The sequence below is a fragment of the Rhea pennata genome, chromosome 10, assembly GCF_028389875.1.
Source record: "Rhea pennata isolate bPtePen1 chromosome 10, bPtePen1.pri, whole genome shotgun sequence".
Classification (NCBI taxonomy): domain Eukaryota; kingdom Metazoa; phylum Chordata; class Aves; order Rheiformes; family Rheidae; genus Rhea; species Rhea pennata.
In genome coordinates this window covers 23,769,535-23,792,594 of record NC_084672.1, presented here as the reverse complement: position 1 = coordinate 23,792,594, position 23,060 = coordinate 23,769,535, and the positions used below count along the sequence as shown (strand labels likewise).

Here is a 23,060-nt window from a genome sequence, read left to right as displayed (position 1 = left end):
TACCGGCATTTCACCTCCAGAGCGTGTTCCTTGGGGGCGGCGATGCCCAGGCTCTAGTGACACACGGTGGCCCACGCTCGCACGCCAGTGCAAGCGGCTCCCAAGGCGCCCCAGGAACCCGGGGCAGCAGGGAGAGGGGACGCAAGGCATCGCGGGGCGGCCGGGGGGACGAAGCGGCGCCGCCAGGCCAGGCCGACCGCCCCTGCCAAGGAGCTGCTGCCGGGCCCCACAGCTGGAGGCAAGGCGCAGGGTGGGGAGGGGGCCCAGGGAGCCCCACGGAGGGGGGGGGGGGCCAGCCGCCTCGCAGCGCCCGCCGCCATCCGTCACCGCCGCCATCCGTCACCGCCTCGCAGCACCGCCGCCATGTTCCGGGGCCGCCGGGCCTGGTTCTCCCAGAGCGTCAGCCCAGGCCTGCAGGAGCTGTGGGGTGAGGAGCACCCCAGCCCCCCCCCCTCCCACCTGCCCCCCCAGTCCTGGCATGGTGGAGATGGGTCAATTTGGGGGGGGAGGAGGAGGAAACCCTGTCACCCCTTAGAGGGGCAGAGCGTGTGGGGCTCGGCCCTGTCCCCTTGTGTGTGTGGGGGGGAGCCCAATCACCCCCCAGAGGGGCAGAGCGTGTGGGGCTCAGCCCTGTCCCCTTGTGTGTGGGGAGGAAGCCCCATCACCCCCCTCAGAGGGGCAGAGCGTGTGGGGCTCAGCCCTGTCCCCTGGCCGGGGCGGGGGGGAAGCCCCATCACCCCTCAGAGGGGCAGAGCGTGTGGGGCTCAGCTCTGTCCCCTGGCCGGGGGGGGGGGGGAAGCCCCATCACCCCTCAGAGGGGCAGAGCGTGTGGGGCTCAGCCCTGTCCCCTGGCCGGGGGGGGGGGATCTCCCACACCCACCTTCAGCCTCACCCTCCTCTTCGCCGCAGAGGCCGAGGGGGGGGCACTGGCCCGGCGCCGGGATGCCGATTTCCTCTTCAGCAGCGACGCGGCCCACGCGGACACGCGGAGGTAGGCTGCCGCGGCCCTGCGGCGCCCTCGAGCCGCGAGTCGCCCCCGTCCCCTTCCCCTGCCGCTGTGGGACAGGGCTGCAGCCAGACATCGTCCTTCCCCCCCTTTAAGGACCTTAAAATATATATATATATATATATATATATAATGGAAGATAACAAAAGAATAATGAAAGCATAGACAACGGTAAGGGTTGCATTAAGCCCGTATTTAATGGCGGCAAATGGCTGTTAAAAATCAGGGTGGCATTTTTAAAGTCCCTGGACTGGAGGCCGCCGAGTTTCATGGCTTATTTCGGAATAAGCCGAACCAGAGCTAATACTGACCGCCGGTGAGAGCTCGCCCCGCCATAAGCTATACTTAGACCCAGCCAAAACATGAAATGGCTGTAAAAATACTGTAGCTTGCGTGCGCCTGAGGCTGATTTAACTCCAGTGGAGGGGGTTAAAAGGAAGGTGCTGATACGGGCGCAGCTTTTTGTGGGGGAAGCCGAGCGACACAGGCTGATAAAGCAGCAGGAATAGCAGCGCCGCCGCCGCGCTGCCTGCCCTTAGCCTTGGTGCCCAGCCTCTGCACTTAAACCCACCTGGACTCTCCAACTTACTGAATTAAAATTGTTAAGCTACATTAAATTACATGAATTGCACCGCTTTCTGCTTCTTGTTAATGTTGAATCAACCTGCTTAAAAAAAAAAAAAAAATGATGGGGGAGAGGTGTCTAAAAGCTGCGCTGAAGTCACCCCTCCAAGGCAGGGGGTGTCAATAAATAAGGGAGTGACCACACATAATAAAAAAAAAAAACCCACATATATTAACTCTTTAAAGGGCAGATCAGAGGTGATAAAAACTATGCAGCAACTGTAGAAGGGCTAAATTGCTGTTTTCATTCTGTTGGTTTGATAAAAAAAAATAAGAGCGCACAACAATGTTTTTGCATGAGAAGGACAACTATAGGAAAAGATGATACGAGCTCTTCCCCCACTCAGTGAGGATTTGTGTATATTGAATTATCATGTAAGTACGTTTATGTGAGCAGGAATGAGAGTTTTCTAGTTCCTCCTGCAACCCTGCACCAGGTCTCCTAATGGCTAGAAAATAAGCAGGTTGCTTAATATGTTATTGCTTAAAATTGGCTTAGATTTTATAAAGCCTTCAGGTGCTGAAACCAGCCTTTTTAGGAGAATAATAACTTCCCTTCAGCCACAAAAATCCCTTGTGCAGCCTGCTAGACTGTAGGTCATACTCTGCTACTTGAGGGGTAGAAGACTTTTCCATGGCTATGCAAAATTTTAAATATTAAATATTTAAATAACCCCTCTCCCCCAAGAACTGATCTAATCTTGATAGCGGATTGCAGAACAGTGCTGTTTAGTCCCTAAAAAATACACATTTGCTTATTCCCCTGGGTTCTTCCTCCAGGCAGTTCTAAGAAAGCATCAGGCAGCTGGGACTGAACCTGGTATTTGTGACGAGTCTCATAGCTAGAAAATAACAGTATTTCTTTAGGTGCTAACTGCCAGACATCATGCTTTTTTTTCACCCTGCATTGAGGCAGTAATATTAGAGCAGGTCAGTTTTAACAATAATATCCCTTTAGCTGAAGCTGCCAGCTAGCCTTGGACTTCCAGCTTAATCTCTGCCAAAGATAATTATGTTTGGGTTTTTTTTTCAGGCTTACCTTTAGAAACCAGATAGCTCTCTCTTTTTTTTTTTTTTTTTCTTTTTTCTTCTCTTCCAGAATACATGAGAGCCTAGATTACTTACACGGTAGAGCTACAGTTTTTCATTCTTGTTATCTCTCCGCATGGGCAAGTACCAGCTCAGAAATGAAACAGTCAGTAGTTCTGGGTCACTTCATTCTGCCTCCTGCCTGCTTGCAAGAAGGTTAGGGAAAATCGACGGCTTTTACTCCATGCTGTGTTCCCCATAAGCATAGACATTTTTGGGAATGCCAAACCAGCATCAGACTCCAGTTATCTCTGCTCTGGGGGTGGGGAATTTCCCTCTGCTGGGTGTGATTCTTCCTCCCTGGGGGCAGATGGAAAGGCAGAGTGAATGAGGTTTTGCCTTTGAAGGAATTAATGCCCAATCTATTACATTGCATTAGTTAGCAATGCCGTTCAGTGAGCTTCTGCCAATGGTCTGAGTGCGTTAGTGATTACCTGTGCAGGTAGGGGCTTGCTTAGACAGAGACTGCTAGGCGGTGTCATTACTTAATGCTTTTATACTCATTTATTTTTGTTCATGGCAGAAATCAGAAGAAAAATTGGTAATTTTATTTGGGAGCAGATGGATGATTTCCTTGCGAAACAGGTAAGATGAGATGTATGAGGTGGTGTTGACCTGTCCTATAAAAAAAAGTCAGTTGCATCAACTTCCGGGACCCTTGGTTTTCATCTCTCAAACCAAATATGGGATCAAACGGTCCTGTGCTCACTCTGCTGCGTGTGACCTTTCCTAGCACAACATCCCAGGGACACAACACTGATTAAGTACGGGACATGCAGAAGGGATTTTTCTAACTCATAGACATCCTGTCTTCCCCGTACATCCTTCTGGGGGCTCCAATAACCCATGGAGTTGCTGAGATCCAAGTTCAGCCATTCTGTGGAGCATTTTCTTTCTGCACGACCCTGTATAGCTCTGAGACACTGCACACTGCCTTCTTGAAGTAATTTCTAAGTCCTTTTGAAGCAAAAATGTTTGGATTTCCAGCTTTATTGTAAATTGTGCTTGAAAACAGAAGCCCTGAAAAAAAACCACTCTTCTGGATCAAGTTTCTAGTGTGTTTTTTTTTCAAATTCAGAAATAGCAAATTTGTACTGCTGACAAGCTATACACAGAGCTAGCAGCAATGGTAAGAAAGCACTCAAAAGAGAGATGCATGCTCCAAAGCTTTATGCCTTTTCTCCCATTGCGGATGAGTAGGCTAGGTGACTTAAAGGCAATATCCCTGTTGTGCCACAGAAGGACTCAGTCTTGGCAAACTGCATTAAGTTGAAGGGATCAGGCTCACAACTTTAACTGTGTGTTGACAGCCACAGTACAGTGAAAGTCTACTTCAGGAACCAGAGACTGGGAGTGAGCAGCAAGCAGAAGATGCGCTAGAGCCATCTGAAAGGTATTTTCCTTATCCTTGGTGGTAGGATTTGGACACGCAAGATGCATGTCCTGGGTCCTCCACTCCCCCACCCTTCGCTACCTGCAAAAATAGAAGCTGCGGCAGTACTCCTGGTTTGACATGTGTTGGGTGCCACTGAAGGCACGGCCTCGGAATGATCCTACTGTGACACTGAGGGCCACAGCCTGGATTTTGGCATGGCTGCACACGGAAAGGAAAGTTGAACCACCCTGAAGCACCCAAGCCTGCTGACTCAGCCCAAACCATCAGCTTGCAGAAAATACACAGAACAGGAAATAACACACCCACTTTTCTCCCCAATGTAGCAGTGAAGAAAAAACAGATTCAACAACCCAAGGGGAATTTTCATACCATGCACTTCAGGAATATCCAGTGAATAACATGGTGACAGGTAAAGCTTAGCACAGGTAGACATTTAAGAAGTGGAAAATATACCTAAAAATGATGGGGGATGCTGACAAAGCAGGGCCCATATTGTGTCCGGGGCATTCCTTAGTTCTTTCTATTACTTACATGTGCAGACTTGTTTCCAGTCCTGACTGTGAACAGTTAATGTTCATACAATTTGTTTGGAGTTGCTCTTTACCAATTGCCAGACTCCAAAACAGCCATAGGTTGCATTTAATTGTAACCATCTTTTTATTGACACTGCTTGGTTTTGATACATCTGTATTGCTCATTACTTGTCAGTCGTAAATATAAAAAGTGGTGCTGTAGTTATTGCTCTAGGTATAAGAGGTTGCTGTAGTTAAACTGCCTGGGTAGTAAATCTTAGAATCTTATTTTCCCCAGACATTACCTGAAATCTATTCTTTCCAACCCTTAAAAACTTCCAAGAGGAAAAAAAAAAAAAAAAAACAGCCTTGGCTATCAATTCTGATGGTGCGACTGCAATTGCTCCCTTCTCCACAGCCCTTTTTTCCTGTAGTTCTTGTTTTGTCTAATAACAGTAGCCCAGACTTCCTATGATGAGACTTGATCTTTCTGTTTGCAGGCTACGCCTCTGCTCGTGACATGAAGAAATATGTTGGAGAGCTACGTGATTTCATTCCTGGCACCTCAGGTTACACAGCGTATTGGATTCAAAGCGAAATTAACCTTTATTCTGATGTGAAAAATAAGTTGAAAAGAAAATGATAAGTAACAGGTGGCTGGTTCCCAACAAAAGCTTGCATTAAGCTCTGCCAGAATGCTACCAGACATGCATAGATCCATTCTGTTTAATAATATCCCAGTTAGACTTTTAGATGCCTAGTTGTTCTTTTTTTTTTTTGCAGACTGATGGTTGTTTTAACTGTCAGTCTGTGTACTTGCTGTGTTTTGATTAGATAGCGAAGAGATTGGTGGTATTGAACTGGAAATTCCAAGTTAAACTTCTGCAGTACTTGGGGATTTATAAATTGTCCCTGCTTGGCTTATCCTGACTACAGCTCAGCATGTTCAAAGTATATTTAAGTATCTGGCTCTGTCTGCTGTACACATTCTTTTCTTTAGTAAGAATTTGAAACAAGTTCCACAGTGAACTTAAATATAGACCGATATCCCCCAAAAGAGCAAATCCTTTGCCTTTTCATTTGTATCAGATGGTCATCTTGTGGTTGTGAACAGCAGTTTTTAGGACACTTAGGCCTCCTGATACAGCATATGGAAGCATCACTGACTCACTGCAAGCAGGCAGTGCCTGTGTAGTGGCCAACCCTGATTAAAAAAGGAAGCGGAGGAGGGAGAAATTGCCCCACAGCACAGTCTGCTATACACGCACATCTACAAGACCCAGCACCCCCTCTTGCAGCATGGGTGGCACCACCACAGGGCTGGGAGAGCAGGAAGAGGCTGGCCCAGAGGCTGGCCCAGGCTCTCCCAGGGCAAACACGAGGAGCTCCACCAGGCCCCACCAAGACATCACACTTGCCCTCTTGTGGCTGCACACCACCACCACGAGGGCAGCACAGGTGCCTGCAGGAAAGCCTGTAAAAACTTTGCACCTCACTTTCAAATAGCCAGGAAAGACCCCCAAAATCTGTCCACAAATTTGGAGGTATTAATTTTCCCTCATATCTCCAAGCCTTGGAGAACCATCCTCGGGACACAGCACCCCAGAAGAATCAGCTCACCCCTATTCATCCATGTGGAAACAGGCTTTGAAAGAGTAAGTAGGCCAAATTGGTTTCCCGCATTTATTGGAAAAGCGACATACAGCGACAGACTCAGAGAGCTCCTCGGGGTGTTTTGAAGTTCATCCCCACCGTGGGCTGTGTGACCTGCAGGTTGGAGAGGCTGCCGAAGTCCTGGAAGACAGCACAGGAAGAGTCACTCAGCGCTGCATGCTGCCAGCCCTGCTCCTGCCCTGGCTGCCCATCTGTGCCCAACCCCGCTGAGGGGGAAGGCAGATTCCCCCCAGCCCCTCCCAAGAGGAGCAGAAATGGAAGCAGTGAAAATGCTGTGTAGGACGAAAGGTGGTTACACACCTTGGGGACCCTGGGACCAGCTTATGTCAGTGTCAATAAGAAGGTAAGAAGGCCACCCTATTCTGGAGATCACTTTTGCAGGCAGCTGGAGAAACTCATCTTTTATGGCTGAATAGTCTCAGTTTGGGATAAAGATGGTTCCTGCTGCTATTTCACAGGAAGGAGAGCTGCACACCAAGCTCCAGCTAGCAAGAGGTGATGGGGTTGGAAGCCAGCGTGGTGCGGGAAGTGGGGAAGGCAGGAAGCACATATCCACCCTGCTAGTGTGGTCCAGGGCGAAACACTTCTGCCTTTCCCCTTCCGCTCCACAGGTGCCAGGACTCATAGAAGAGGGAAGGCGTGACAGACAGACCTCTTACATGAGACCATGTCAAAAACCCCTCGAGTTTCTGAGGAAAGGTGACACAAGCACTCCACTTTCCAGTTAGGGTCCCATTTGAGGAAGAACAGCTTACGTGGTGGTTAACCGACCTGCAAGTCCCAGAGCAAAGGTCCACCGGTCCCCTGAAGCCAACAGAGCTTGGCCTCCTTCTTGCCTTTGAGCACAGGGTTCCAACTAACCCCCAGTCACTTGCGCAGAACATTCACACCTTCAGCCAACACTATCAAGCCCTCCATTGCACCCACAGCACTGCTGGGGACACCACCGGCAGTCTCAGCACAGCTACAAAAGGCAAAAGCCTTCCTTGCTAGCAGGAAGATGACTCTGACTACTCACCAGAAGCTTCAGCATTTCCTTCGTGTCAGGATCCACTTCAATGATCTCTTGGTCAAGAGCAGAGACCTGGGGACAGAAGAGAGATGTGCACAGTTTGGAAGTGCTGCACAGACCAGAACCAGGCCCCAGAGCCACATCTGTCCTACCACTGAGATGCTAAGCAGGTTAGCTCTGGCTGGGAGCCTCCTACCCACGGCAAGCTCTTATCCCATCCCACCAAAAGGGAGCTGCTTGTAAGGGATCGCAGCTGCTTCCCCACGTTCAGAACTGCCTAGCAATTTTTTCCACGTGAACGAGATGGCCACCATGGGGAAGACCTCCAGTGCCAGCAACCATATGAGCCTGGAAGACATTTGCAAACGTAGCTCAGGCCACAGGAACATCAGATGAAATGCTTCTTCCTCAGGCGTTTGGGCGCTGACCACTACCTGTGAAGGGCTGAGCGTGCCACCAAGGTTTTTACTGTTCCTTGCATAGCCAGCTTCATCTGCCAGCAAATACTGTGGACGCCTACACCCTCCAGCTGTCCTACTGGAACACAGCAAGAGACTACCCCCCCAGCACAGGGGCACTACATGCGGAGGGGTGTCTGTTTTAAGGCAACTCTCCATCCACTGCACAGTCACAGGAAAGCAACAACCAACAGTCCCAAGAGGAGCTGCGGCCAGGTTCCCCGCACTGGCTTAGGCAGGCTGTGACGGCAGCGCGCTCCTTGGCTTTAGCTCAGCTCAGCAGACAACCCTGGCCGTCTCGTTTCTGTTGCCATGTCTTGCTGGCTAGCAGAACCACAGCCGCACCAAATCTCTGTGACTGGGTCCTAAAGCAAGGATACGTTAGTAGTAGCCTGACCGTCACCGGGCCACAAACAGTAATGCTCGGCAATTGCCTGGCCTGCACCTCTCGGCAGTCCTGCACCCTTCGACTCCTCAGGGCTAGCAACCACAGTCTCTGCTCTGTAATTTCAGTGCAGTCTCCCCTTCCTCTCCCAAGACCTCAGAGCTTGATCTCTGTGCACTTCTTCCCCAACAGGCCATGTTACAACAAGTATTTTACAAGAAACAGTGAATTACTGAGGTTCAACTAATATTGCACTGACAGCTACAACATAGACATTCCTTCCCTGCTCAGGGGGGAACTGAAAGAACCTCAAGCATCAGGAATAACTTCTTCCACCAGCACCACCTTGTCCTGCCTTTGAAACGCAGCTAGAAAGCCATTACGTGAAATACTGGGAGAGCTGCCTCCGTGGTTTCCTCTAGGCCTCTTACACCTGCTTAGGAAACATGTGCAGCTCACTCCGAGACAGCCTCACAGGTCACTGAAACTTTTCTTACGCCTTAACACCTCAAGTTTTTGGGATACACAGAAGAGCATCTGCGCAGAGCTGCCAATATTTCACAAATCATTTCTAGATGTGGGAGGAGCCAGGAAGTCAAACCAAGCCCCGGCTTTAGCCTAGAGCAAAGCCTAGTCTCTGTGGAGGGCAGTGCTACCCCACCTTGGGTTAGCACAACCAAGTTGATAAAGTAGTAAGGTTCTCCCTGAGGGAGATCTCAAAGAGGGGAGGACAGCACCAGCCTGCCTTACTGCACTGGCAAGGCTCCTGTGACAGTCCTGGTATCATACTTATTCCTCCCAGATCCAGGATTTGATCATCGTTAAAATGATCTGCCATATAACCAAACCCTATGCCAAACCCTAGCACCAATGAGTTACAAGAGCTGAAGAACAGAGGTAATGCTTGGAACCGATCATTTCTTTTTGTGCTGCACAGAAAATAACAGTTTTATCAGAAGCTGACTAAGGAGATCCGGAAGACAGACAAGCAGCAGCGTGTCTGAAAGCTACAGGGTTTGGGAGGGATGGTACTGAACCCCACCAAACACGGGAAATGCTTTCAAAATTCCTCTTCCTGCACTATCAATGATCAGGCCACACACCAGACCTAAATCACTTTCGAATGCAGGTTCAAAATGAAAGGCTTAAGTGGCCATTTCTGCCCAACAACAAACACAACACTCAAGTGGGCAATGCTCTGCTCTCCTGGCATCCTTTTACGAGAGATTGGCATTCTGGTGCCGTTTCACAAACCTGGAGCAGCTCACAGATTTTGAACCATCACCTCTCTTTAGTGACATCTACTGTATGCTAGTTTTTAAGTCACTCTGAAATATTATTCTGCATAACATGAAGTTATTTTCCCCCCATTTTAAATTAGAAAAATTGAGGACAGGTTATCTTCACCCCCCTGCAAACCAGCGGCAGAGTCAACATGCAAGAAGTCAGCTGCTCTTGTCAAGCCATGCAGCAAAATTTTTGAGGAAAAGCCAGGACTGCCTCAGATACAAGGCCAAAACCCATCTCCATCCTCCCCTTTTTGACCTAAATCCTACCAGTTACAGCTGAGGATTTGTTTTAAAGGAGTTAAGAGGCCGCTAGCAAAAAAAAAAAAAAAAAAAAAACATTATATCTGGATGTTCTTTACAAATGCCTTTCCCTTTAGAGTGGTAAGGGGAAAAGATGTCTCAGGACAAGCAGAATGGACAGACCTTACAGTCTCTCTGTGTGGAGACAGACACCTCAGTGAGCTCTCAAGCGTAGCCAGAAACTTACCTCTGGGACGTAGTTATCCCTCCTCTCTCTTTCCTCTTCCTGCAGTTTGATGGAGATGCCTCTGACAGGCCCCCTCTGAATACGCTTCATCAGATGGGTGACATACCTGCAGGAAATGAGCAGAAGACCATCCATCCAGGGTCTGCTTTTCTGACATACCAGCTTCAACCCATGGAGGCAAAACCTCGGTTTTCTACCCCTGCTTTCTCAGAATTTGCGTCAGACTTTGTACTGGATTCAGACAGTCAGAACAGCTCACCTCACCCGCCCTGTGGCATGCCAGGGAGATCAGTTCTGCTATCAGAATCCTGCTGACAACCTTGGTGTTATTTCATGGCCTCGGAGCAAGGTTAGTGCCAGAGAAGTGTACGAAAGTAACAGGGTTTGGGAGGGATGGGAATGACCCCACCAAACACGGGAAAAGCTTTCGAAATTCTTCTCCCTGCACTATCAATGACCAGGTCACAGACAAGACCAGAATCACTTTCGTATGCAGGTTCTAGCACGAAACTTTTAAGCGCTGCTCATAGTCCTGTGAAAAAAACGGACATAAAAACCCTCTGCGCCGTGATGGCCAACAGGACACTGCCCTGCTTTCTCCCAGGCTCTCCTATGAGAGATTCCTTTCCAAATCCTCTGCGTGGATCTTGATCTTAAGAAAACCCTCACAGCTTTCTCAGCAAAAAGCCCACTAACCTAGGCGCTGTTGCCCTTGGAGGGGGGAAGGGGAAAAAAAAATCACAGTTTCCACATAAGTTCCAGAATGACAAGGAAGATGTTGTCGCTGTCCTTACATAAGGGAGAATATAACAAGTCAAGAGTCCTGCTATTAAGCACAACTAAGTATCAGCTGACATCCTGCAGCTAACAGACATTTGAGAAATGGTGGTAACACCCCATAAACCCATCTCAATCTAGCAAGAAAGGCCTGAAAGCCAACAGGAAGACGTTTCCACTGTTCAAGCGGCACAACAGCACAGGGAGAGGACAGTTAAAAACTGAAGCTGAAGCATCTTCTCCAAGGCCACCCTCAATACAGCAGCGCCCCAGAGAGCCTAACGTAGCTCCAGCGGGGCAGGAGGCAGCGACCCGTACCACACACGCGTGTCCACACCGCAGTAACGTGCAAGAGCGGATTTCCTGCGCCCGCCGCCCCGGGCCTGAGCCGGTCTCGCCCTCCTCGGCGACGTCCCGGGTAACCCTGGGGCCGGCCTTACCCCGCAATCTTGTTGCGCAGCTTCTTGCTGGGGATGATGGCGATTTCCTCGCACACCCGCTTGTTGGTGTGGAAGTCGTTCCCCAGGCGGGTGTAGTACTTCTCGATGATGACACGGGCGGCCTTTTTCACCGTCTTCGTTCGCACGCGTCCCTGGGCGGCCAAAATCGAGTCACGCCACAGCGAAACGAAGCGCGGCGCTGCCGCGGGGCAGCCGCCGCGGGGCTCACACCGGCCTGCCCCCGCGCCTGCCCCCGGCCCGCGGGCCCGCGCTCCGCGCCCCGTCCCAGGCCGGCAGGCCCGGCCCGGTTCCCGCAGGCCCGGCCCGGTTCCCTTCCCTCTCTCCCTCCCCAGGCCCAGCCCGGTTGCTCCCCCCCCCCCCCCCCGCCTTCCCGGCCCGGTTCCCCCCCTTCCCGGCCCGCAGGCCCCTCAACTCCACGCCCAGCCGCAGCTCATGGTCCCCCCCGGGCGGAACGGCGGCGGATGGCGGCGGATGGCGGCGGCGCCGCTCGGGACCCACCATGTTGGCGGCGGCTGCGGCAAGAGAGAGCGGAGGAGGCGGGCGGGCGGGCGGGGCCGAGAGCGGCGCCACGCCGCCACAGCGCCGCCCCGCGGCCCGGAGGGCGCCTGCAGTGGGGCTGCGGGGGCGGGGCTGCGGGGGCGGGGCGGGGCGGGGCTCCAGGGGGCGGGGCTGCGAGGGCGGAGCGGTGCTCCAGGGGCGGGGATTCGGGGGGCGGGGCTGCAAGGGCGGGGCGGGGCTTCGGGAGGGCCCGTGGGCAAGTGCGCGCGGCGGCGGCGGCGGCGGCGGCGCCGGGTCCCCAGCGCCACGCGCGGCTTTCGCCGGGCAGCAGCCGCGGCCGCCCCCTACCAGCCCGCGGAGCCCGGGCTCCGTCAGCCGCACGGACGTTTCCTCTGCATCCCCCCAACCCCATCTGCGGCTGTGCCCCTACCCCCCCCCCACCCCGCTTCCAGAGGCATGGGGCACTCAGGCCCCCCCCACTTTGCATCCCTGTGCCCCACATCACCTCCAGCCCCCACTCTGCCCGCCTGGGGGGGGGGGGGGAAATAAACCCGTGCTGAAGGGAGACCAGAGCCGGGGGGGGAGGGGCTCCCTGTCCCACACCAGCCAGTCTCCAGTGCCACATGCACCAGGAGGATGCACACAGGCAGCCCCCCACCCTGCCACCCCACTCCCATGCATGAGTGGGCATATGTGTGTGTGGGGGGGGGCAGAGGCACTGGGCCATTCCCTCCCTGCCCATTAGCCTCTTGCCTGCCATCAGCTTGCTGCTGTAAATAGCAGAGCTCCACCTGGAGCCCACCAGCTTCTGCTGGGTGTGTGTGTGTGGGGGGGGGGCCCTGAGGGCCATGAGCTGAAGGAGCCTTTGGTAACAGGTAGCTAAAAATGCATTTCCCAGGGCAGAGGCTGCCTGCAGTCAGACCCCACCCCCCCACCCCAGTCGCCTACACCAGCCAGGGAGAGGCACAAGCCCGGGGGCAGAGCGCTATCACCTCCCTGCAGCATCCACGCTCGGGCACCTCTGCCTGCTTTTGAACAGCGGTGGAAGCTGAGAGAGCTGGGAGGGCAAGAGACAGCTTCCCCTGCCCTCCCCCCGAGCTAGGATGCAGCCCCTGCGCCAGCCAGCCACCCCTCGCGGGAAAGGAGCACAAAAGCAGGTTTGCTGCAACGTGTTTATTATGTGCCAAAAACTACACCACAGCTTACTCCACGCGTCTGTAGGAGAGTGCAGTCTTGCCTGCATATACTACAATGAGGTAGAGACTTCACACACAGCTTCACGAAAACCCACAAAGAGCAGCTGGGATATGCAACAATGCAACATCAGCTCAGCAGGAAAGAAGGAGAGATTATGACACTGGTTCTTTGGCACACAGCTTCCGCTAGAGGGGAAAGTAAAAAAAAAGATATAATAATAATAATAATAATAATAATAATTGTAAAGTCCTCAAATCCCAGCAGCATTTCAGTCGACTGCACTGTTACTTCATACGTTTCTTAAACAAAAGGAAAAAGTACTTGTCCCCTCTAAGAGAAAGGGCTCCTATGAACCTTCATCTGTCCACCGAAACGCAGCCCTTTTTTAGCTAGTTACAAAAGAAAAGGTTAAGTCCTGTGACTTTGTGATTAAAAACCTCTATCAACCCCCCTTAAGTGCAACTTAAAAAAGTGCAACAAACTATTTAAAACTATATACAGCAGCTCAGATCGTTTATCCGGTCCAGTTTCAAATCCAAAAAATCCTGTCCTCTTCCGTTGCAAACCCCCTCGATTTACAACTTCCCACCAGCAGCCCCCAGACACAAATTGCAATAATGTTAAAAGCTGCCAGGAAAGAAAAATCTCTCGTTTCAAACGACTTAAAAACTGTTTAAGAGTGTAAAAAGGAACTGGTAAAAACCCTCGAGCGTAAAATATGAAATATGATTTGGTTTAAATGAAGAGCAAAGTCTCCTTGTTGTTACAGTAAAAAACGCCAGCTGAACATTCAGTTTATGCCGTTCAGATGGGGGTTAAATGAATGGAAAGGCACTGTATGGCAACTGCAAAAAAATGGAGCCAATGAGACCTGCATTATTACCATCAGTATTGCAAGGAATGTAAAAAAGCGCCTTTAATAAATAAAAAACCTAGGTGAAGGCATCTGCATAAACACCTTCTCAACACGCGGCCCTTTTTGCTTCTCGTCAGCAAACTAGGAACCAAAGTCTGGGAACTGCAGAATCGCTTGAGGGGCGCTCCCCCCCCTCAAAAACCCCCAAACAAAACCCGACAAAATTCACTGTGCATTAGTGCAGAAACAAAAAGACCAGCAAGTGCAAACGTGAATGTAAGATTTCCCCATTAGTCCTCAGGAAGCGCGTTCCCAGCCTGGGTCTGGCACCAGCAGGCACGCTCGTGCGCTCTCCACTTGGCAGGTTAACAAAAGGACTTTCTCCTGCGCCTGCGGCGGCCCCCGAGCCTCGGCGGCCTCTTTAGCTGGAGTCTCTGTTCTTCTGGTTGCGCATCAGCGGGCGGTGGTGACGCAGGACCTCCATGGAGTGCTGCCAGTGCCAGCAGGAGCGACAGAAGTACTTGAAGCAGATCTGCGGGGAGAGCACAGCGGCACGTTGCCGGTCAGGCTGGACGGCTACTGACCCATCTGAAGGTGGGAGGAAAATGCCAGCTGCTTTCCTAGCTCAGCTATCTCGTGCCGGAAAGCTCCCGGCACCAGCGCGACAGGGAAGCGGCATCGCTCTCCCCCAGTTCCACAGCCTGTGAAAAACCATTGCCAGCAAGGCAGGTCTTTGAATGCTGCTGAAATCCCCCCTCCACTGCTCAAGCAGGAGGAAACATTGCAGGGGGGTGTCGGTGATTTTGCAGCCGTGGCCCCTTCTAGATTTCAAATCCCCTTTTAGAAGCTCAGCATTGGCCAGAAGCCTCCCAAGGCCACATCTAGCTAGGGTCTGGAGCCACCACATACCAAACCCAACGCCTGCGCAGGGGCGCACAGGCCACGGAAGCCACGGCACAGCTCCGAGGCTCACCGTACTCCCGTTTCTGCCTTCCAGCGAGAGCGAGTGGAACGTGCTGCAGCTCAGTGATCTTCTCTCTGCGGGAAGCCGCTGGACTCTGGCCAAGCTCCTTTGCCCGCAGCGAGCGGAGGTCAGCCAGAGTCCCCTACATTGCAGGCAGCCCCAGGACCAAGCGCAGAGCAGCAGCTCTCCGATTTCCAGCATCAGTGCCGCCACTCTGCTTCAGTGCCGCCGCTCTCATAGCGGCAACATCCCCTCCGGGTCAGCCTGCTGCTGCCCGTTGCCCAAGGCAGGCCCCCGTGCCCTGGCACGGCCAATACCGCAGCACGCCCCTGCTCGAGGCAGGGTGGAAAGCTGCCTCCTCCGGCCCTGCAGAGGTGCTTCCCAGGAAGGCACGGTGGAGAACACGGGCACACCTGGGGCTACCACTTCAGCAACCTGCTGGCACGTCACCTTCCCCAGGGATGGCTCAGCAAGGACAAACAGGCACCCCCAAACACTACAGCAAGAGCCACCGAGAACAGCAGCGCCTGCTCTTCCTTGAGCAAACCAAGGCCCCCACCCCCAACCAAGCAGGGTGAGAAGCTGAGCTCATCTGGGAGGGGAAAGCATTACCTGGTCTCTGCAGAAGAAAGGGCCTGGCTGAGCACTGCAGACTTGACACATGGAGTCTTCTAGATATGGATCTATCTGAACCTGCGCAAGAATCAGAGTCAGAGACCTGTGCTGGGGGCAACTCCCAGCTGCTCTGAGCAGCCCCAGCAGTACCAACCCACTGCCCCCACAGCACAGGGGTGCCTTGGCAGTCACCAGCACCCATCACAGCCAGCAGAGCAGCAGCTCATCATCCCCCTCCGCTTTCAGAGGGGACATCAGGCCAGACTACACCGGCACCCACAGCAGTAGCACCCATCCGTACGTGCTGCTTCAACTCCCCGGGCTGCCCTTGCAAAGCTTCTCCCATCAGCTCCACTCACCTTTTTAGTAAACTTGGTCGTTTTGATTTCCACAAACGCAGCTGTCACCGCCTTCAGGTAACTGCGCTGGTTGTTAAAGGTAACGCGGCCAGACCCTGGAACAAGCCAGACAAGATCACTTAACACTGACAGCCAGCGAGCATTTGCTGGGAGAACATATCCAAGATCTTGCGGCTTTGCCTGTTTCTTCCTTACAGAGAAAGGAAAGTGCAGAGAACAGATCAGCTTTTCTACTGTTTGCACCGGCTCTGGGGCCAGGACAGGCCCAAGGCACTGCCGGACAGCCAGGATCCCTCTGTCAGGCTGGTTAGAGTGGGCACTTATGGGAGGCAGTGCTTCCAGGCATGCCAGCTGTGGCCAGGCAGAGGGGCAGAGCGCCTGCTGAGGAGCGGCACAGCCGCGAGCGCTACGTCCACACCAAGCTGGTGCGGAGACAGCTCAGCGGCTTTCATTTTAAGCCTCCCACTCATCCTCAGTTCCTGCATTTTTACATCCTCCTTGCCAGTCAGCAGTGCTCCTGCACCACTCATTTCCTGCCAAACCTTGTCCAGTGACAGGAAAAAAGCACCTCTGCTTGCCTACCAGTTTCCTTTTAGCGTGGTAAGAGCTTTGGCTGCTGCACGAGTCTTGCGTGCTGGCAGACAAGGCTACAGCCAAACCCATCACTGATAGCCATAGCGCAAGGCATAAACCTAGAACCTATCTTACACCTTTCCCTTGGCGTCTGCCCCTGCTCAGTCATACAGGACAAGGGGCTGGGGGCCCCGGGTCAGATCTGGTTCAGCTGTTACACAGACTGCAACTGTGCTTGGGGAGGTCCTTCCTCTTCCAGAAGGGTCAACTCTACCTCCTAGCCCGATCCTCCAAAAGAAGCCTGGGCAATGGTTTTTCTCTGATGAGCTGGGTCTGCCAGTCTCCAGGGCAGTTCTGATGGCCTCCTGCACCTCTGGGCTACTGGTCAGACCTGCAATTAGTCATACAACATGCCTCCAGCAGGAGTGTCCTCTACATGGAGAGCCAGAATGAACAGCAGCTGTTCACAGCCAGCGCTCTCTCCCTCTGCGGGGAGCAATCTGGGCAGTGCAGGAAGCCAGCAGAGGTTTCAAGGTCATGCTCTCAGACCTTAGAGTCAACATGGAACAGCTTCCTCACGGAGTAGCTTGGTATGCTTCGTCTGGGGTCACACAGGAGCTAGGAGTGCGCCTGTCTGCTGAAAGTCCCATACCTCCATTTCCTACCTCTTGAGACTGTCACCCAGAAGCTACTTCGCAGGTTAAGTGCAGCACATCCTGAACCCAGGCCACCTGCATGCTGCTTTGGACACCAAACCTGGACCAGAAAAGCCCAAGAGCAACAGATAGCTCTGCACTAGGAAATGCTGACATTTTCCCCACCTGGCAACACACAGGAGACTCATGGTCTCTTCTGAAGCAAAGAACTTGCTGCAGCCTTCCCACAGTCCAAGCCTGTATAGCTTGTCTCAGCTCTGTGGGGTTTCTCTGTACAGTCCCAGTGACCTCAGTGGCACCCCTCAGCCACCAGGGAGGCACAGGAATCAAGCTCCTGTGACACAAACCACGATGCACTGCCCAATACCCCTTCAGAAGCCTGTCTCAGCAGAGGACAGGAGGGGCAGGGCTGCTGTCCTGGTTATTACAGGAGGCCGTGCAATACTCCTCAGGAGCAGAGGAAGCAGCTGAGCAGCAGACTCGCTGCCTGCAGCAGTTTGTGGTTTTCAGTCCCATCAGAAAGGGGGAGGAAGTGTTTTTGAGAGTCACAATCTTTCCCAGGCCCTCTTCTGCCCCCAGGAAGACTCGCACCCTGAGCTGAGGGGGAAGTGGCACCCTCCCAGCAGACCCAGTCAGGAGACTCGAGAAAGCCTTGCTGCTTTTGCCTCCAGCCACCTTAGAGGCCCAAAGCAACAACACCCTGAAGGGAACCAAAGGAAACAGTGGGGACAGGACACTGCCCCCAGCGCTGGTTCAAACAAGCTGTTCACAGCCTTGCCCTGTGGTTCCTGCCACCCTGTCCCTGCTGCCCAATAATTAGCACCTTCCCAGCAAGAAGGGCCAGCAGCCAGTGGGTCTGAGATGACCTCAACAGGCAGCAGAAGTCGGTGCAACAGCTCCACAGCTCTGTCTCTGCTCTGGGGATGAAGAGCAGCCAAAGCTGCATGTCAAGACCATTAACAGCTGGCTCTGTGCACAGCCCTAAACAACAGCAGAAGACCCTCCAGCAATGCTTAGAGACATTAAAAGCTTGAGCTGCTGTTAAATGCTCCAGGACCTTCCAGTGCCTAAGCACATCAGCTCCACTAGCCCTCCCAAAGGCTGTTTTTCTCTCTTCACAGCCAGGAGGAGAGGAGCACTGCCTGTGGCTGGACATCTGCTCCCAGAGCAGGCAGAGGTAAGCTGTTACATTCTGTGGGCCACTTGTCCAGAGGAGCTTCAGGGCACTAGAAAGTCTCGTCCATTGACAAGGATCAAGCAAAGAGCACTGCTGCAGCCTGCTCATCTCCCCAGAGCACCCTCAGGGCAGCTCCTGCGCTTGGCAGGATCAGCACTTACCAATTGGATACTTGTGCTTGTCCGTGTCAATGCCAGCGTAGACCACCCCTCCAAACAGGTCAAACATGACGGCTGCCAGGGCCTCTGCATTCAGCATCCCATGCAGAGCCCCCACGAAGACAGTCTTGCTGGGATCAAGCCGCTGCGACGGACTGCGTACAAAGTTGCTGTCTGCTAGTACCCATGGGATCACCTGTACCTGGAACCACACACGCAGCTAGGTCAGCCAGCCTGCAAAGGCTCACACCATGCTGCTCCACCTCAGCAAGGGGCATGCTGCCCCAGACCCATAGGGTTCTCCACAAGGCCTGCTGAGCCTTCATATATGGATAGAGTTAAGGAGACCCAGGCTGCACTGCTCCTGCTCTGAAGCAGGCAGATACTGTAGCACCCTTGACTGACAGCAGAAATCCTTCCAAGCCCTCAAGACTTGATCCCTGTCTTGCAAATACTCCTCAGTTCTCGCCGGTTGAGGTCCATGTCCAGGGCAATAGAGCTCTGGGGTCCAGCCTTGTCCCCAGCTCCTCAGGGGAGTCAGCGCCTGCTCAAGGGAGTATTAGTGCCACACTGCTCTGCTCTCAGCCAAACTGGAATCCAAAACACTGAGCCCTCGAGGCTGGCAGCCAGGAAGCAATCCATGCAAGACTGGATTTTACCTACAGTCTGCACCTATGTTCACTGCCCAGAAGCCTGTTGTTGGAAGAGGTCAATGAAGCAACCCACCCACTGCCAATTTCAACAGGAGCTTCCATCTGTTAGGCAACCAATACAGGGCCCTGAAGAGGAGAAGCTTCTGCCAGAGCTAAATCACCAGGCATGAAAGTGCTGCCAACAGCCAGACACCAAGAGAGCTGTCTGGAGCGCAACTAGTTTGTGCCTGTCTAGATAAGAGCTGAATCTCAGTTCAACTCTACAAACCTGCACAGCTGTACCTGATCTATAGCTACAGCCCCTGTTCACTGGAATGCCAGTTTGATCCTTTGGCAGCCTCAGCACCTCCGCCTCCGGAGCACAGTTCAGCCAGCCAAGGTTGTCCTGGGGAGCAGCTGCAGTTACAGCTGAGGATCCAAAATATCTGCCTGCAGTAAGCACGAAAGCCATTTATTCTGCAAGCAGACAAGGTCTAATACAGACCCAAACAGGCTCCAAATCTTCCCCTACTAGCAAAGGTACACAAAACAAAGCAGGAAGTAGTAAAATCTCTATTCCTGTGCTCACTTTCAAGTAAGTGAAGCAGCTCAGGCGCACAGAGCACTGAAAGGGCAGCGCCTATCACAAGTCCAGGAGCTCCCAAGCCAGGGGTCACAATCCCTCCTACAAAGTCTTGTCAAGTGCAAAACAGCAAGTTACAGCAAGGAAAAAAACCCCACAGATCTGCTGCCTCCCTTCTTGCCTGCATCAGGCCCTGCTGTAGGAGCCTATCAATTAAAAGATGGCCAAGAGCCAGTTTTGACTTCTGCTGCTCTGCTTTCCTGGAGCAGAGTAACACCATGCACCCCCTCACCTCCAAGGGTCTCACCAGGACCCTTTGCTGTCACCTACGGAACACAGCACTCTCCACCGAGCACCAAAGGATCCCTGCTGCAGAGCCTTGCCTGCACACATCAGTGGCAGCAATGGAGCAGCCATACCAGCTATCACATAAGCACTGCTGCAGGAAGGAGCCGCATTCCCGGCACGGCTTCTCCAGATGACAATTTTATTGACTGCAGACTGTCCCAGGGCCCGGCTCCAGGGGTGTCAAAAGCACATTTGACATCAGTCTGCTCTGAGCCAGGAGGGCAGAGGGGACACGATGGGTCTTGCTCACCTCTTTGCAGCGCATCCTGCGGCTGGACATCTTGAAGTAGTATTCACTGAGGCCATCAGGACTCAGGAGGTCCTGGGAGCATGCCTGGAGCAGAGCACGCACAGACTTCTCCGACTCAAACACCAGGTAAACATACCCTTTGCAGGGGAAGGGAAAGCAAGTCATTAGAACAGCAGTGGAGGAGAAAGACCACCCCAGTTCGTAAACACCCTCAAAAAAAACCCACTCTCGAATACCAAAGTATCTGCTCTGCATCTCCCTTGCTCTCTCCAGCCTCTTCCAGGGGAAGGCTGGATTTTTTTTCTTTTTAATGCAATACTGCCCCTGCCCAGGGCAGACTGCATAAGGTATCTGCCTATGATGCACCAAATCTGGCCAGACTTGCAAAAGAGCCCAGGTTTACCGCAACACAAGACTGCCCCTCTGCCCACCCAGCCACCAGAGGCAAGTTACCCACGTTCAATGCCATTTGGGCCACCGCCTCCCCTACGCGGGGAGATGGGGATACGCAGAATACAGCCACATCTGGATGAGAAAAGCATACACAACCAGCCTGGCCACAGCATGGTCTGCAGAACAGACCTTGCATCATAAGTAGGATCTCTCAGCCCGGAACTATGAACTCCGGGCCCCAAACCACCTCTGTCAGTGCCAGCACGCTGTACCTGACATCACTTTGGTGACTGAACTAGGCTATTAGGCACCCACCAAGCCTACAAACTAGTTACTAAGTTCATTATGCCAGACCTCATTACTGCTTATACAACACATCACCCAGCTGTTTCAGACACAGTTATGCCACAGGGGCTGTTCAACTCACCAGTGCTCAGAGCCTGCCAGCTTGCTGTGAACACACATTTATAATCACTGCTCGTGCTTTACGCCAAGGGTGCACGTGCCCCGGGTGCTTGCACTGGCAGTGGCGGCTAGCAGCTATCACCCAGAACAAGCCAGCCCTGCGACGGGCTTCAGAAGCCACCAGGGTTTTCTCTCCTGTGCTTCTGCCAGCACCACGCTAGGCAGGTAGGGATGCCAGGCTAGAGGTGACAGTGCGGTGCAACCCTGGTGCTGACCCAAGTGCAAGTTGGACATTTACCCTAGAGTGCTCTGTACCATCCAGTCACCAGCATGCAGCCGTACCATCCCAGCATCCGTGCTGTAACATAGCATGGGAAAAAAGTAACCCTACCGTGTCGCTATTACCTTTAGGCATATTACCTTTGGGAGGGCAGCGTGGGTGTTTGCCATCCTTACCAGGCCACTCCACACTCAGTGAGCCAAACACACGGAAGGTGTTGATCAGTCCAGCTATACGCAGAAGGAAAGCGGTCAGTGATCCACAAAACACTTCATCTTAAAGTCCCTGCAGCCCCCTCCGCACAGGGGTCTGTAGAAGGCCCAAGCTGAAAGCAAGTTGGACACCATGGCAGGGCCCAGCAGTTCACTGTCAAAACAGGCAACTCCACCTGTCGGCAACTCCAGTGGGGCGAACAGACAGCTCTTTGCAGAGCCTTTCATCCCCTGCCTACCTCCCACACCGCTGTTGAGTCGGCAGCGACGCTTCAGGAGGCTGCAAGCCCTTCTGGCATCAAAACCCAAAGCCCACACTCAGCGCAGGCCGCAAGGCCAGGGATGCTCACCTTCCGTAATGTCCCAGGGGACACCTCCTAGGAACACTTTGCAGGAGTAGACGGGGTTCTTGTAGTTCCGGGGAGGCAGCTGCCCGCTCCAGGTGCAGGTTGCTTCATTCACAGCTTGGACAGATGCAAGCAACACTTTATACAAGACCACTGACAACTTCCCCACGCTCCCAGTACGTTCTCCAAACAAATCCCCATATTGCACGACTACAGGTCCAGCAGTAACAGGCACCTTCCCTGACAACCCTTTCTTCTGCCAGCAGGTAGACCAGGCTTGCCAGGGGAGAACTGCTGCAAATTCAGGTCCAGCCACATCTGCAGAGGCCACCTGCCTCCCCTCCTGCAAGTAGAGGGCAGCTATCACCACACACTGCAGTCTGCCAAGGTCCACCATCCAACTTACCTGCTGCTTGCCTATGAAGCCTGGCTTCTCTTTCGATACTGAAGGGGTCCTCTGGAGAGTCCAGGAGATCCCAGGAAGGCCACACAGATGCTCCAGGCCATCTTTTAGATGTACTGGCTGGCGAGGAAGTTACTGCAGCCAGAGCAGTTTGATCTTGATCCAGCCGTGACCCCACTCCCATCTTTAGGGGGTCCCTTGACACCCCACTGAGGGGCAGGAAGGGCAGAGGTGGGGAGATGCGAAGGCTTGACTGAAAGAGAAAGCGCACAGTAAGATCTGGTCTCTAGATGGCAGGATGCAACATTGGCACTCACATACCATTCCCAGGCCCTACCCACAACCAGGCCAGGAGAAGAGGCTCTACAGGGAGGTCCTGTTCTGCTGGGACCAGGCACAGGCAGAAAAGCAGCTGCTTCAACTGCCCCACACAGCTCCCTGGGAAAGGGCCTGCCCTGCAGCCATTCCCACTGAACCTCTGCTGAGCAGCCAGCAGTGGAAAACGAAGGCACCCCACACAGCAGGGCTGTCTCAACAGCTGCCCCATACCTGCACAGCTTCAAGGACAGTTTCCACCCCAAAGGAGCACCAACCTCACCCCTAGGAGCCCCACATTTTGCTTCGGGCCACACTCCGAAGCGGCCTGGGCTTCCCCAGCAGCACCCAGAGCTCTGCAGCAGCCAGCCAGTTCTCACCACTCTGCATGCCAGCTCCACAGCACCCGCCTGACCAGGGTGCGAGCTCAGCTGGCTGCACTAACCTGAGTGCTCCCAGGTTTAACACTGTTCTCCTTGGGCAGAAGGATTCAAAACATGAATTAATAGAACAGCAGGGATGCAAGAGACTTTGCACAGCTTTAAGTGCTAATCACCCTGCAGATCTAGCTGGATGCTGCTGCAGCACAGCCACCCACACTGAGGCCACACTGGGAAAGACCTGATCTTCACCAAGCAAGACCAGCACAAAGCACTGCTGCCCTGTACC

At 53.2% G+C, this 23,060-nt stretch overlaps 3 protein-coding genes and 2 non-coding genes across 6 annotated transcripts in view; 1 reads left to right on the top strand and 4 right to left on the bottom strand.

Moving 5' to 3' along the window:
• Nucleotides 1–312: 312 nt before the first annotated feature.
• Nucleotides 313–5,314, top strand: TERB2 (telomere repeat binding bouquet formation protein 2). The gene is made up of 7 exons (XM_062583838.1): nucleotides 313–427; nucleotides 910–991; nucleotides 2,730–2,875; nucleotides 3,243–3,304; nucleotides 4,036–4,112; nucleotides 4,439–4,524; nucleotides 5,128–5,314. The coding sequence occupies exons 1-7, from the start codon at nucleotides 364–366 to the stop codon at nucleotides 5,268–5,270; spliced, it is 660 nt and encodes a 219-aa protein (XP_062439822.1). The 5' UTR covers nucleotides 313–363; the 3' UTR covers nucleotides 5,271–5,314.
• A 982-nt stretch (nucleotides 5,315–6,296) lies between these two features.
• RPS17 (ribosomal protein S17) lies at nucleotides 6,297–11,716 on the bottom strand. The gene is made up of 5 exons (XM_062583839.1): nucleotides 11,669–11,716; nucleotides 11,150–11,301; nucleotides 9,933–10,038; nucleotides 7,320–7,385; nucleotides 6,297–6,421 (listed from the first exon to the last, which is right to left on the bottom strand). Exons 1-5 carry the CDS (start codon nucleotides 11,669–11,671, stop codon nucleotides 6,341–6,343), a joined length of 408 nt encoding a protein of 135 aa, XP_062439823.1. The 5' UTR covers nucleotides 11,672–11,716; the 3' UTR covers nucleotides 6,297–6,340.
• On the bottom strand, nucleotides 9,154–9,287 carry LOC134144950 (small nucleolar RNA SNORA71). The gene has a single exon (XR_009959531.1). It is a non-coding gene; the product is annotated as a small nucleolar RNA SNORA71 (small nucleolar RNA).
• LOC134144951 (small nucleolar RNA SNORA71) lies at nucleotides 10,298–10,430 on the bottom strand. The gene has a single exon (XR_009959532.1). It is a non-coding gene; the product is annotated as a small nucleolar RNA SNORA71 (small nucleolar RNA).
• Nucleotides 11,717–12,837: 1,121 nt separating the features above from the next.
• Nucleotides 12,838–23,060, bottom strand: part of CPEB1 (cytoplasmic polyadenylation element binding protein 1) — a 37,973-nt gene continuing 27,750 nt past the window's right edge. For both annotated transcript variants that reach the window (XM_062583484.1, XM_062583483.1), the window contains exons 4-11: nucleotides 22,080–22,329; nucleotides 21,677–21,790; nucleotides 21,255–21,344; nucleotides 20,037–20,173; nucleotides 18,227–18,425; nucleotides 15,660–15,754; nucleotides 15,298–15,378; nucleotides 12,838–14,253 (exon numbers count right to left, since the gene is read on the bottom strand). In XM_062583484.1, the coding sequence (XP_062439468.1) occupies nucleotides 14,143–14,253; nucleotides 15,298–15,378; nucleotides 15,660–15,754; nucleotides 18,227–18,425; nucleotides 20,037–20,173; nucleotides 21,255–21,344; nucleotides 21,677–21,790; nucleotides 22,080–22,329 (1,077 nt within the window). In that variant the 3' untranslated portion in view covers nucleotides 12,838–14,142. The remainder of the gene's footprint in view (nucleotides 14,254–15,297; nucleotides 15,379–15,659; nucleotides 15,755–18,226; nucleotides 18,426–20,036; nucleotides 20,174–21,254; nucleotides 21,345–21,676; nucleotides 21,791–22,079; nucleotides 22,330–23,060) is intronic.

What these genes read in the sequence shown, in the direction of transcription:
- TERB2 (XM_062583838.1), top strand. Translation starts at nt 364, where the DNA reads ATGTTCCGGGGCCGCCGGGCCTGGTTCTCCCAGAGCGTCAGCCCAGGC. An exon ending in GCCCACGCGGACACGCGGAG is followed by an intron (nt 992 to 2,729) that starts GTAGGCTGCCGC and finishes CTTCTCTTCCAG; the next exon opens with AATACATGAGAGCCTAGATT. An exon ending in GCGCTAGAGCCATCTGAAAG is followed by an intron (nt 4,113 to 4,438) that starts GTATTTTCCTTA and finishes TCCCCAATGTAG; the next exon opens with CAGTGAAGAAAAAACAGATT.
- RPS17 (XM_062583839.1), bottom strand. An exon ending in CTGCGCAACAAGATTGCGGG is followed by an intron (nt 10,039 to 11,149) that starts GTAAGGCCGGCC and finishes CATTTCCTGCAG; the next exon opens with GTATGTCACCCATCTGATGA. An exon ending in AGGAAATGCTGAAGCTTCTG is followed by an intron (nt 6,422 to 7,319) that starts GTGAGTAGTCAG and finishes GCTGTCTTCCAG; the next exon opens with GACTTCGGCAGCCTCTCCAA.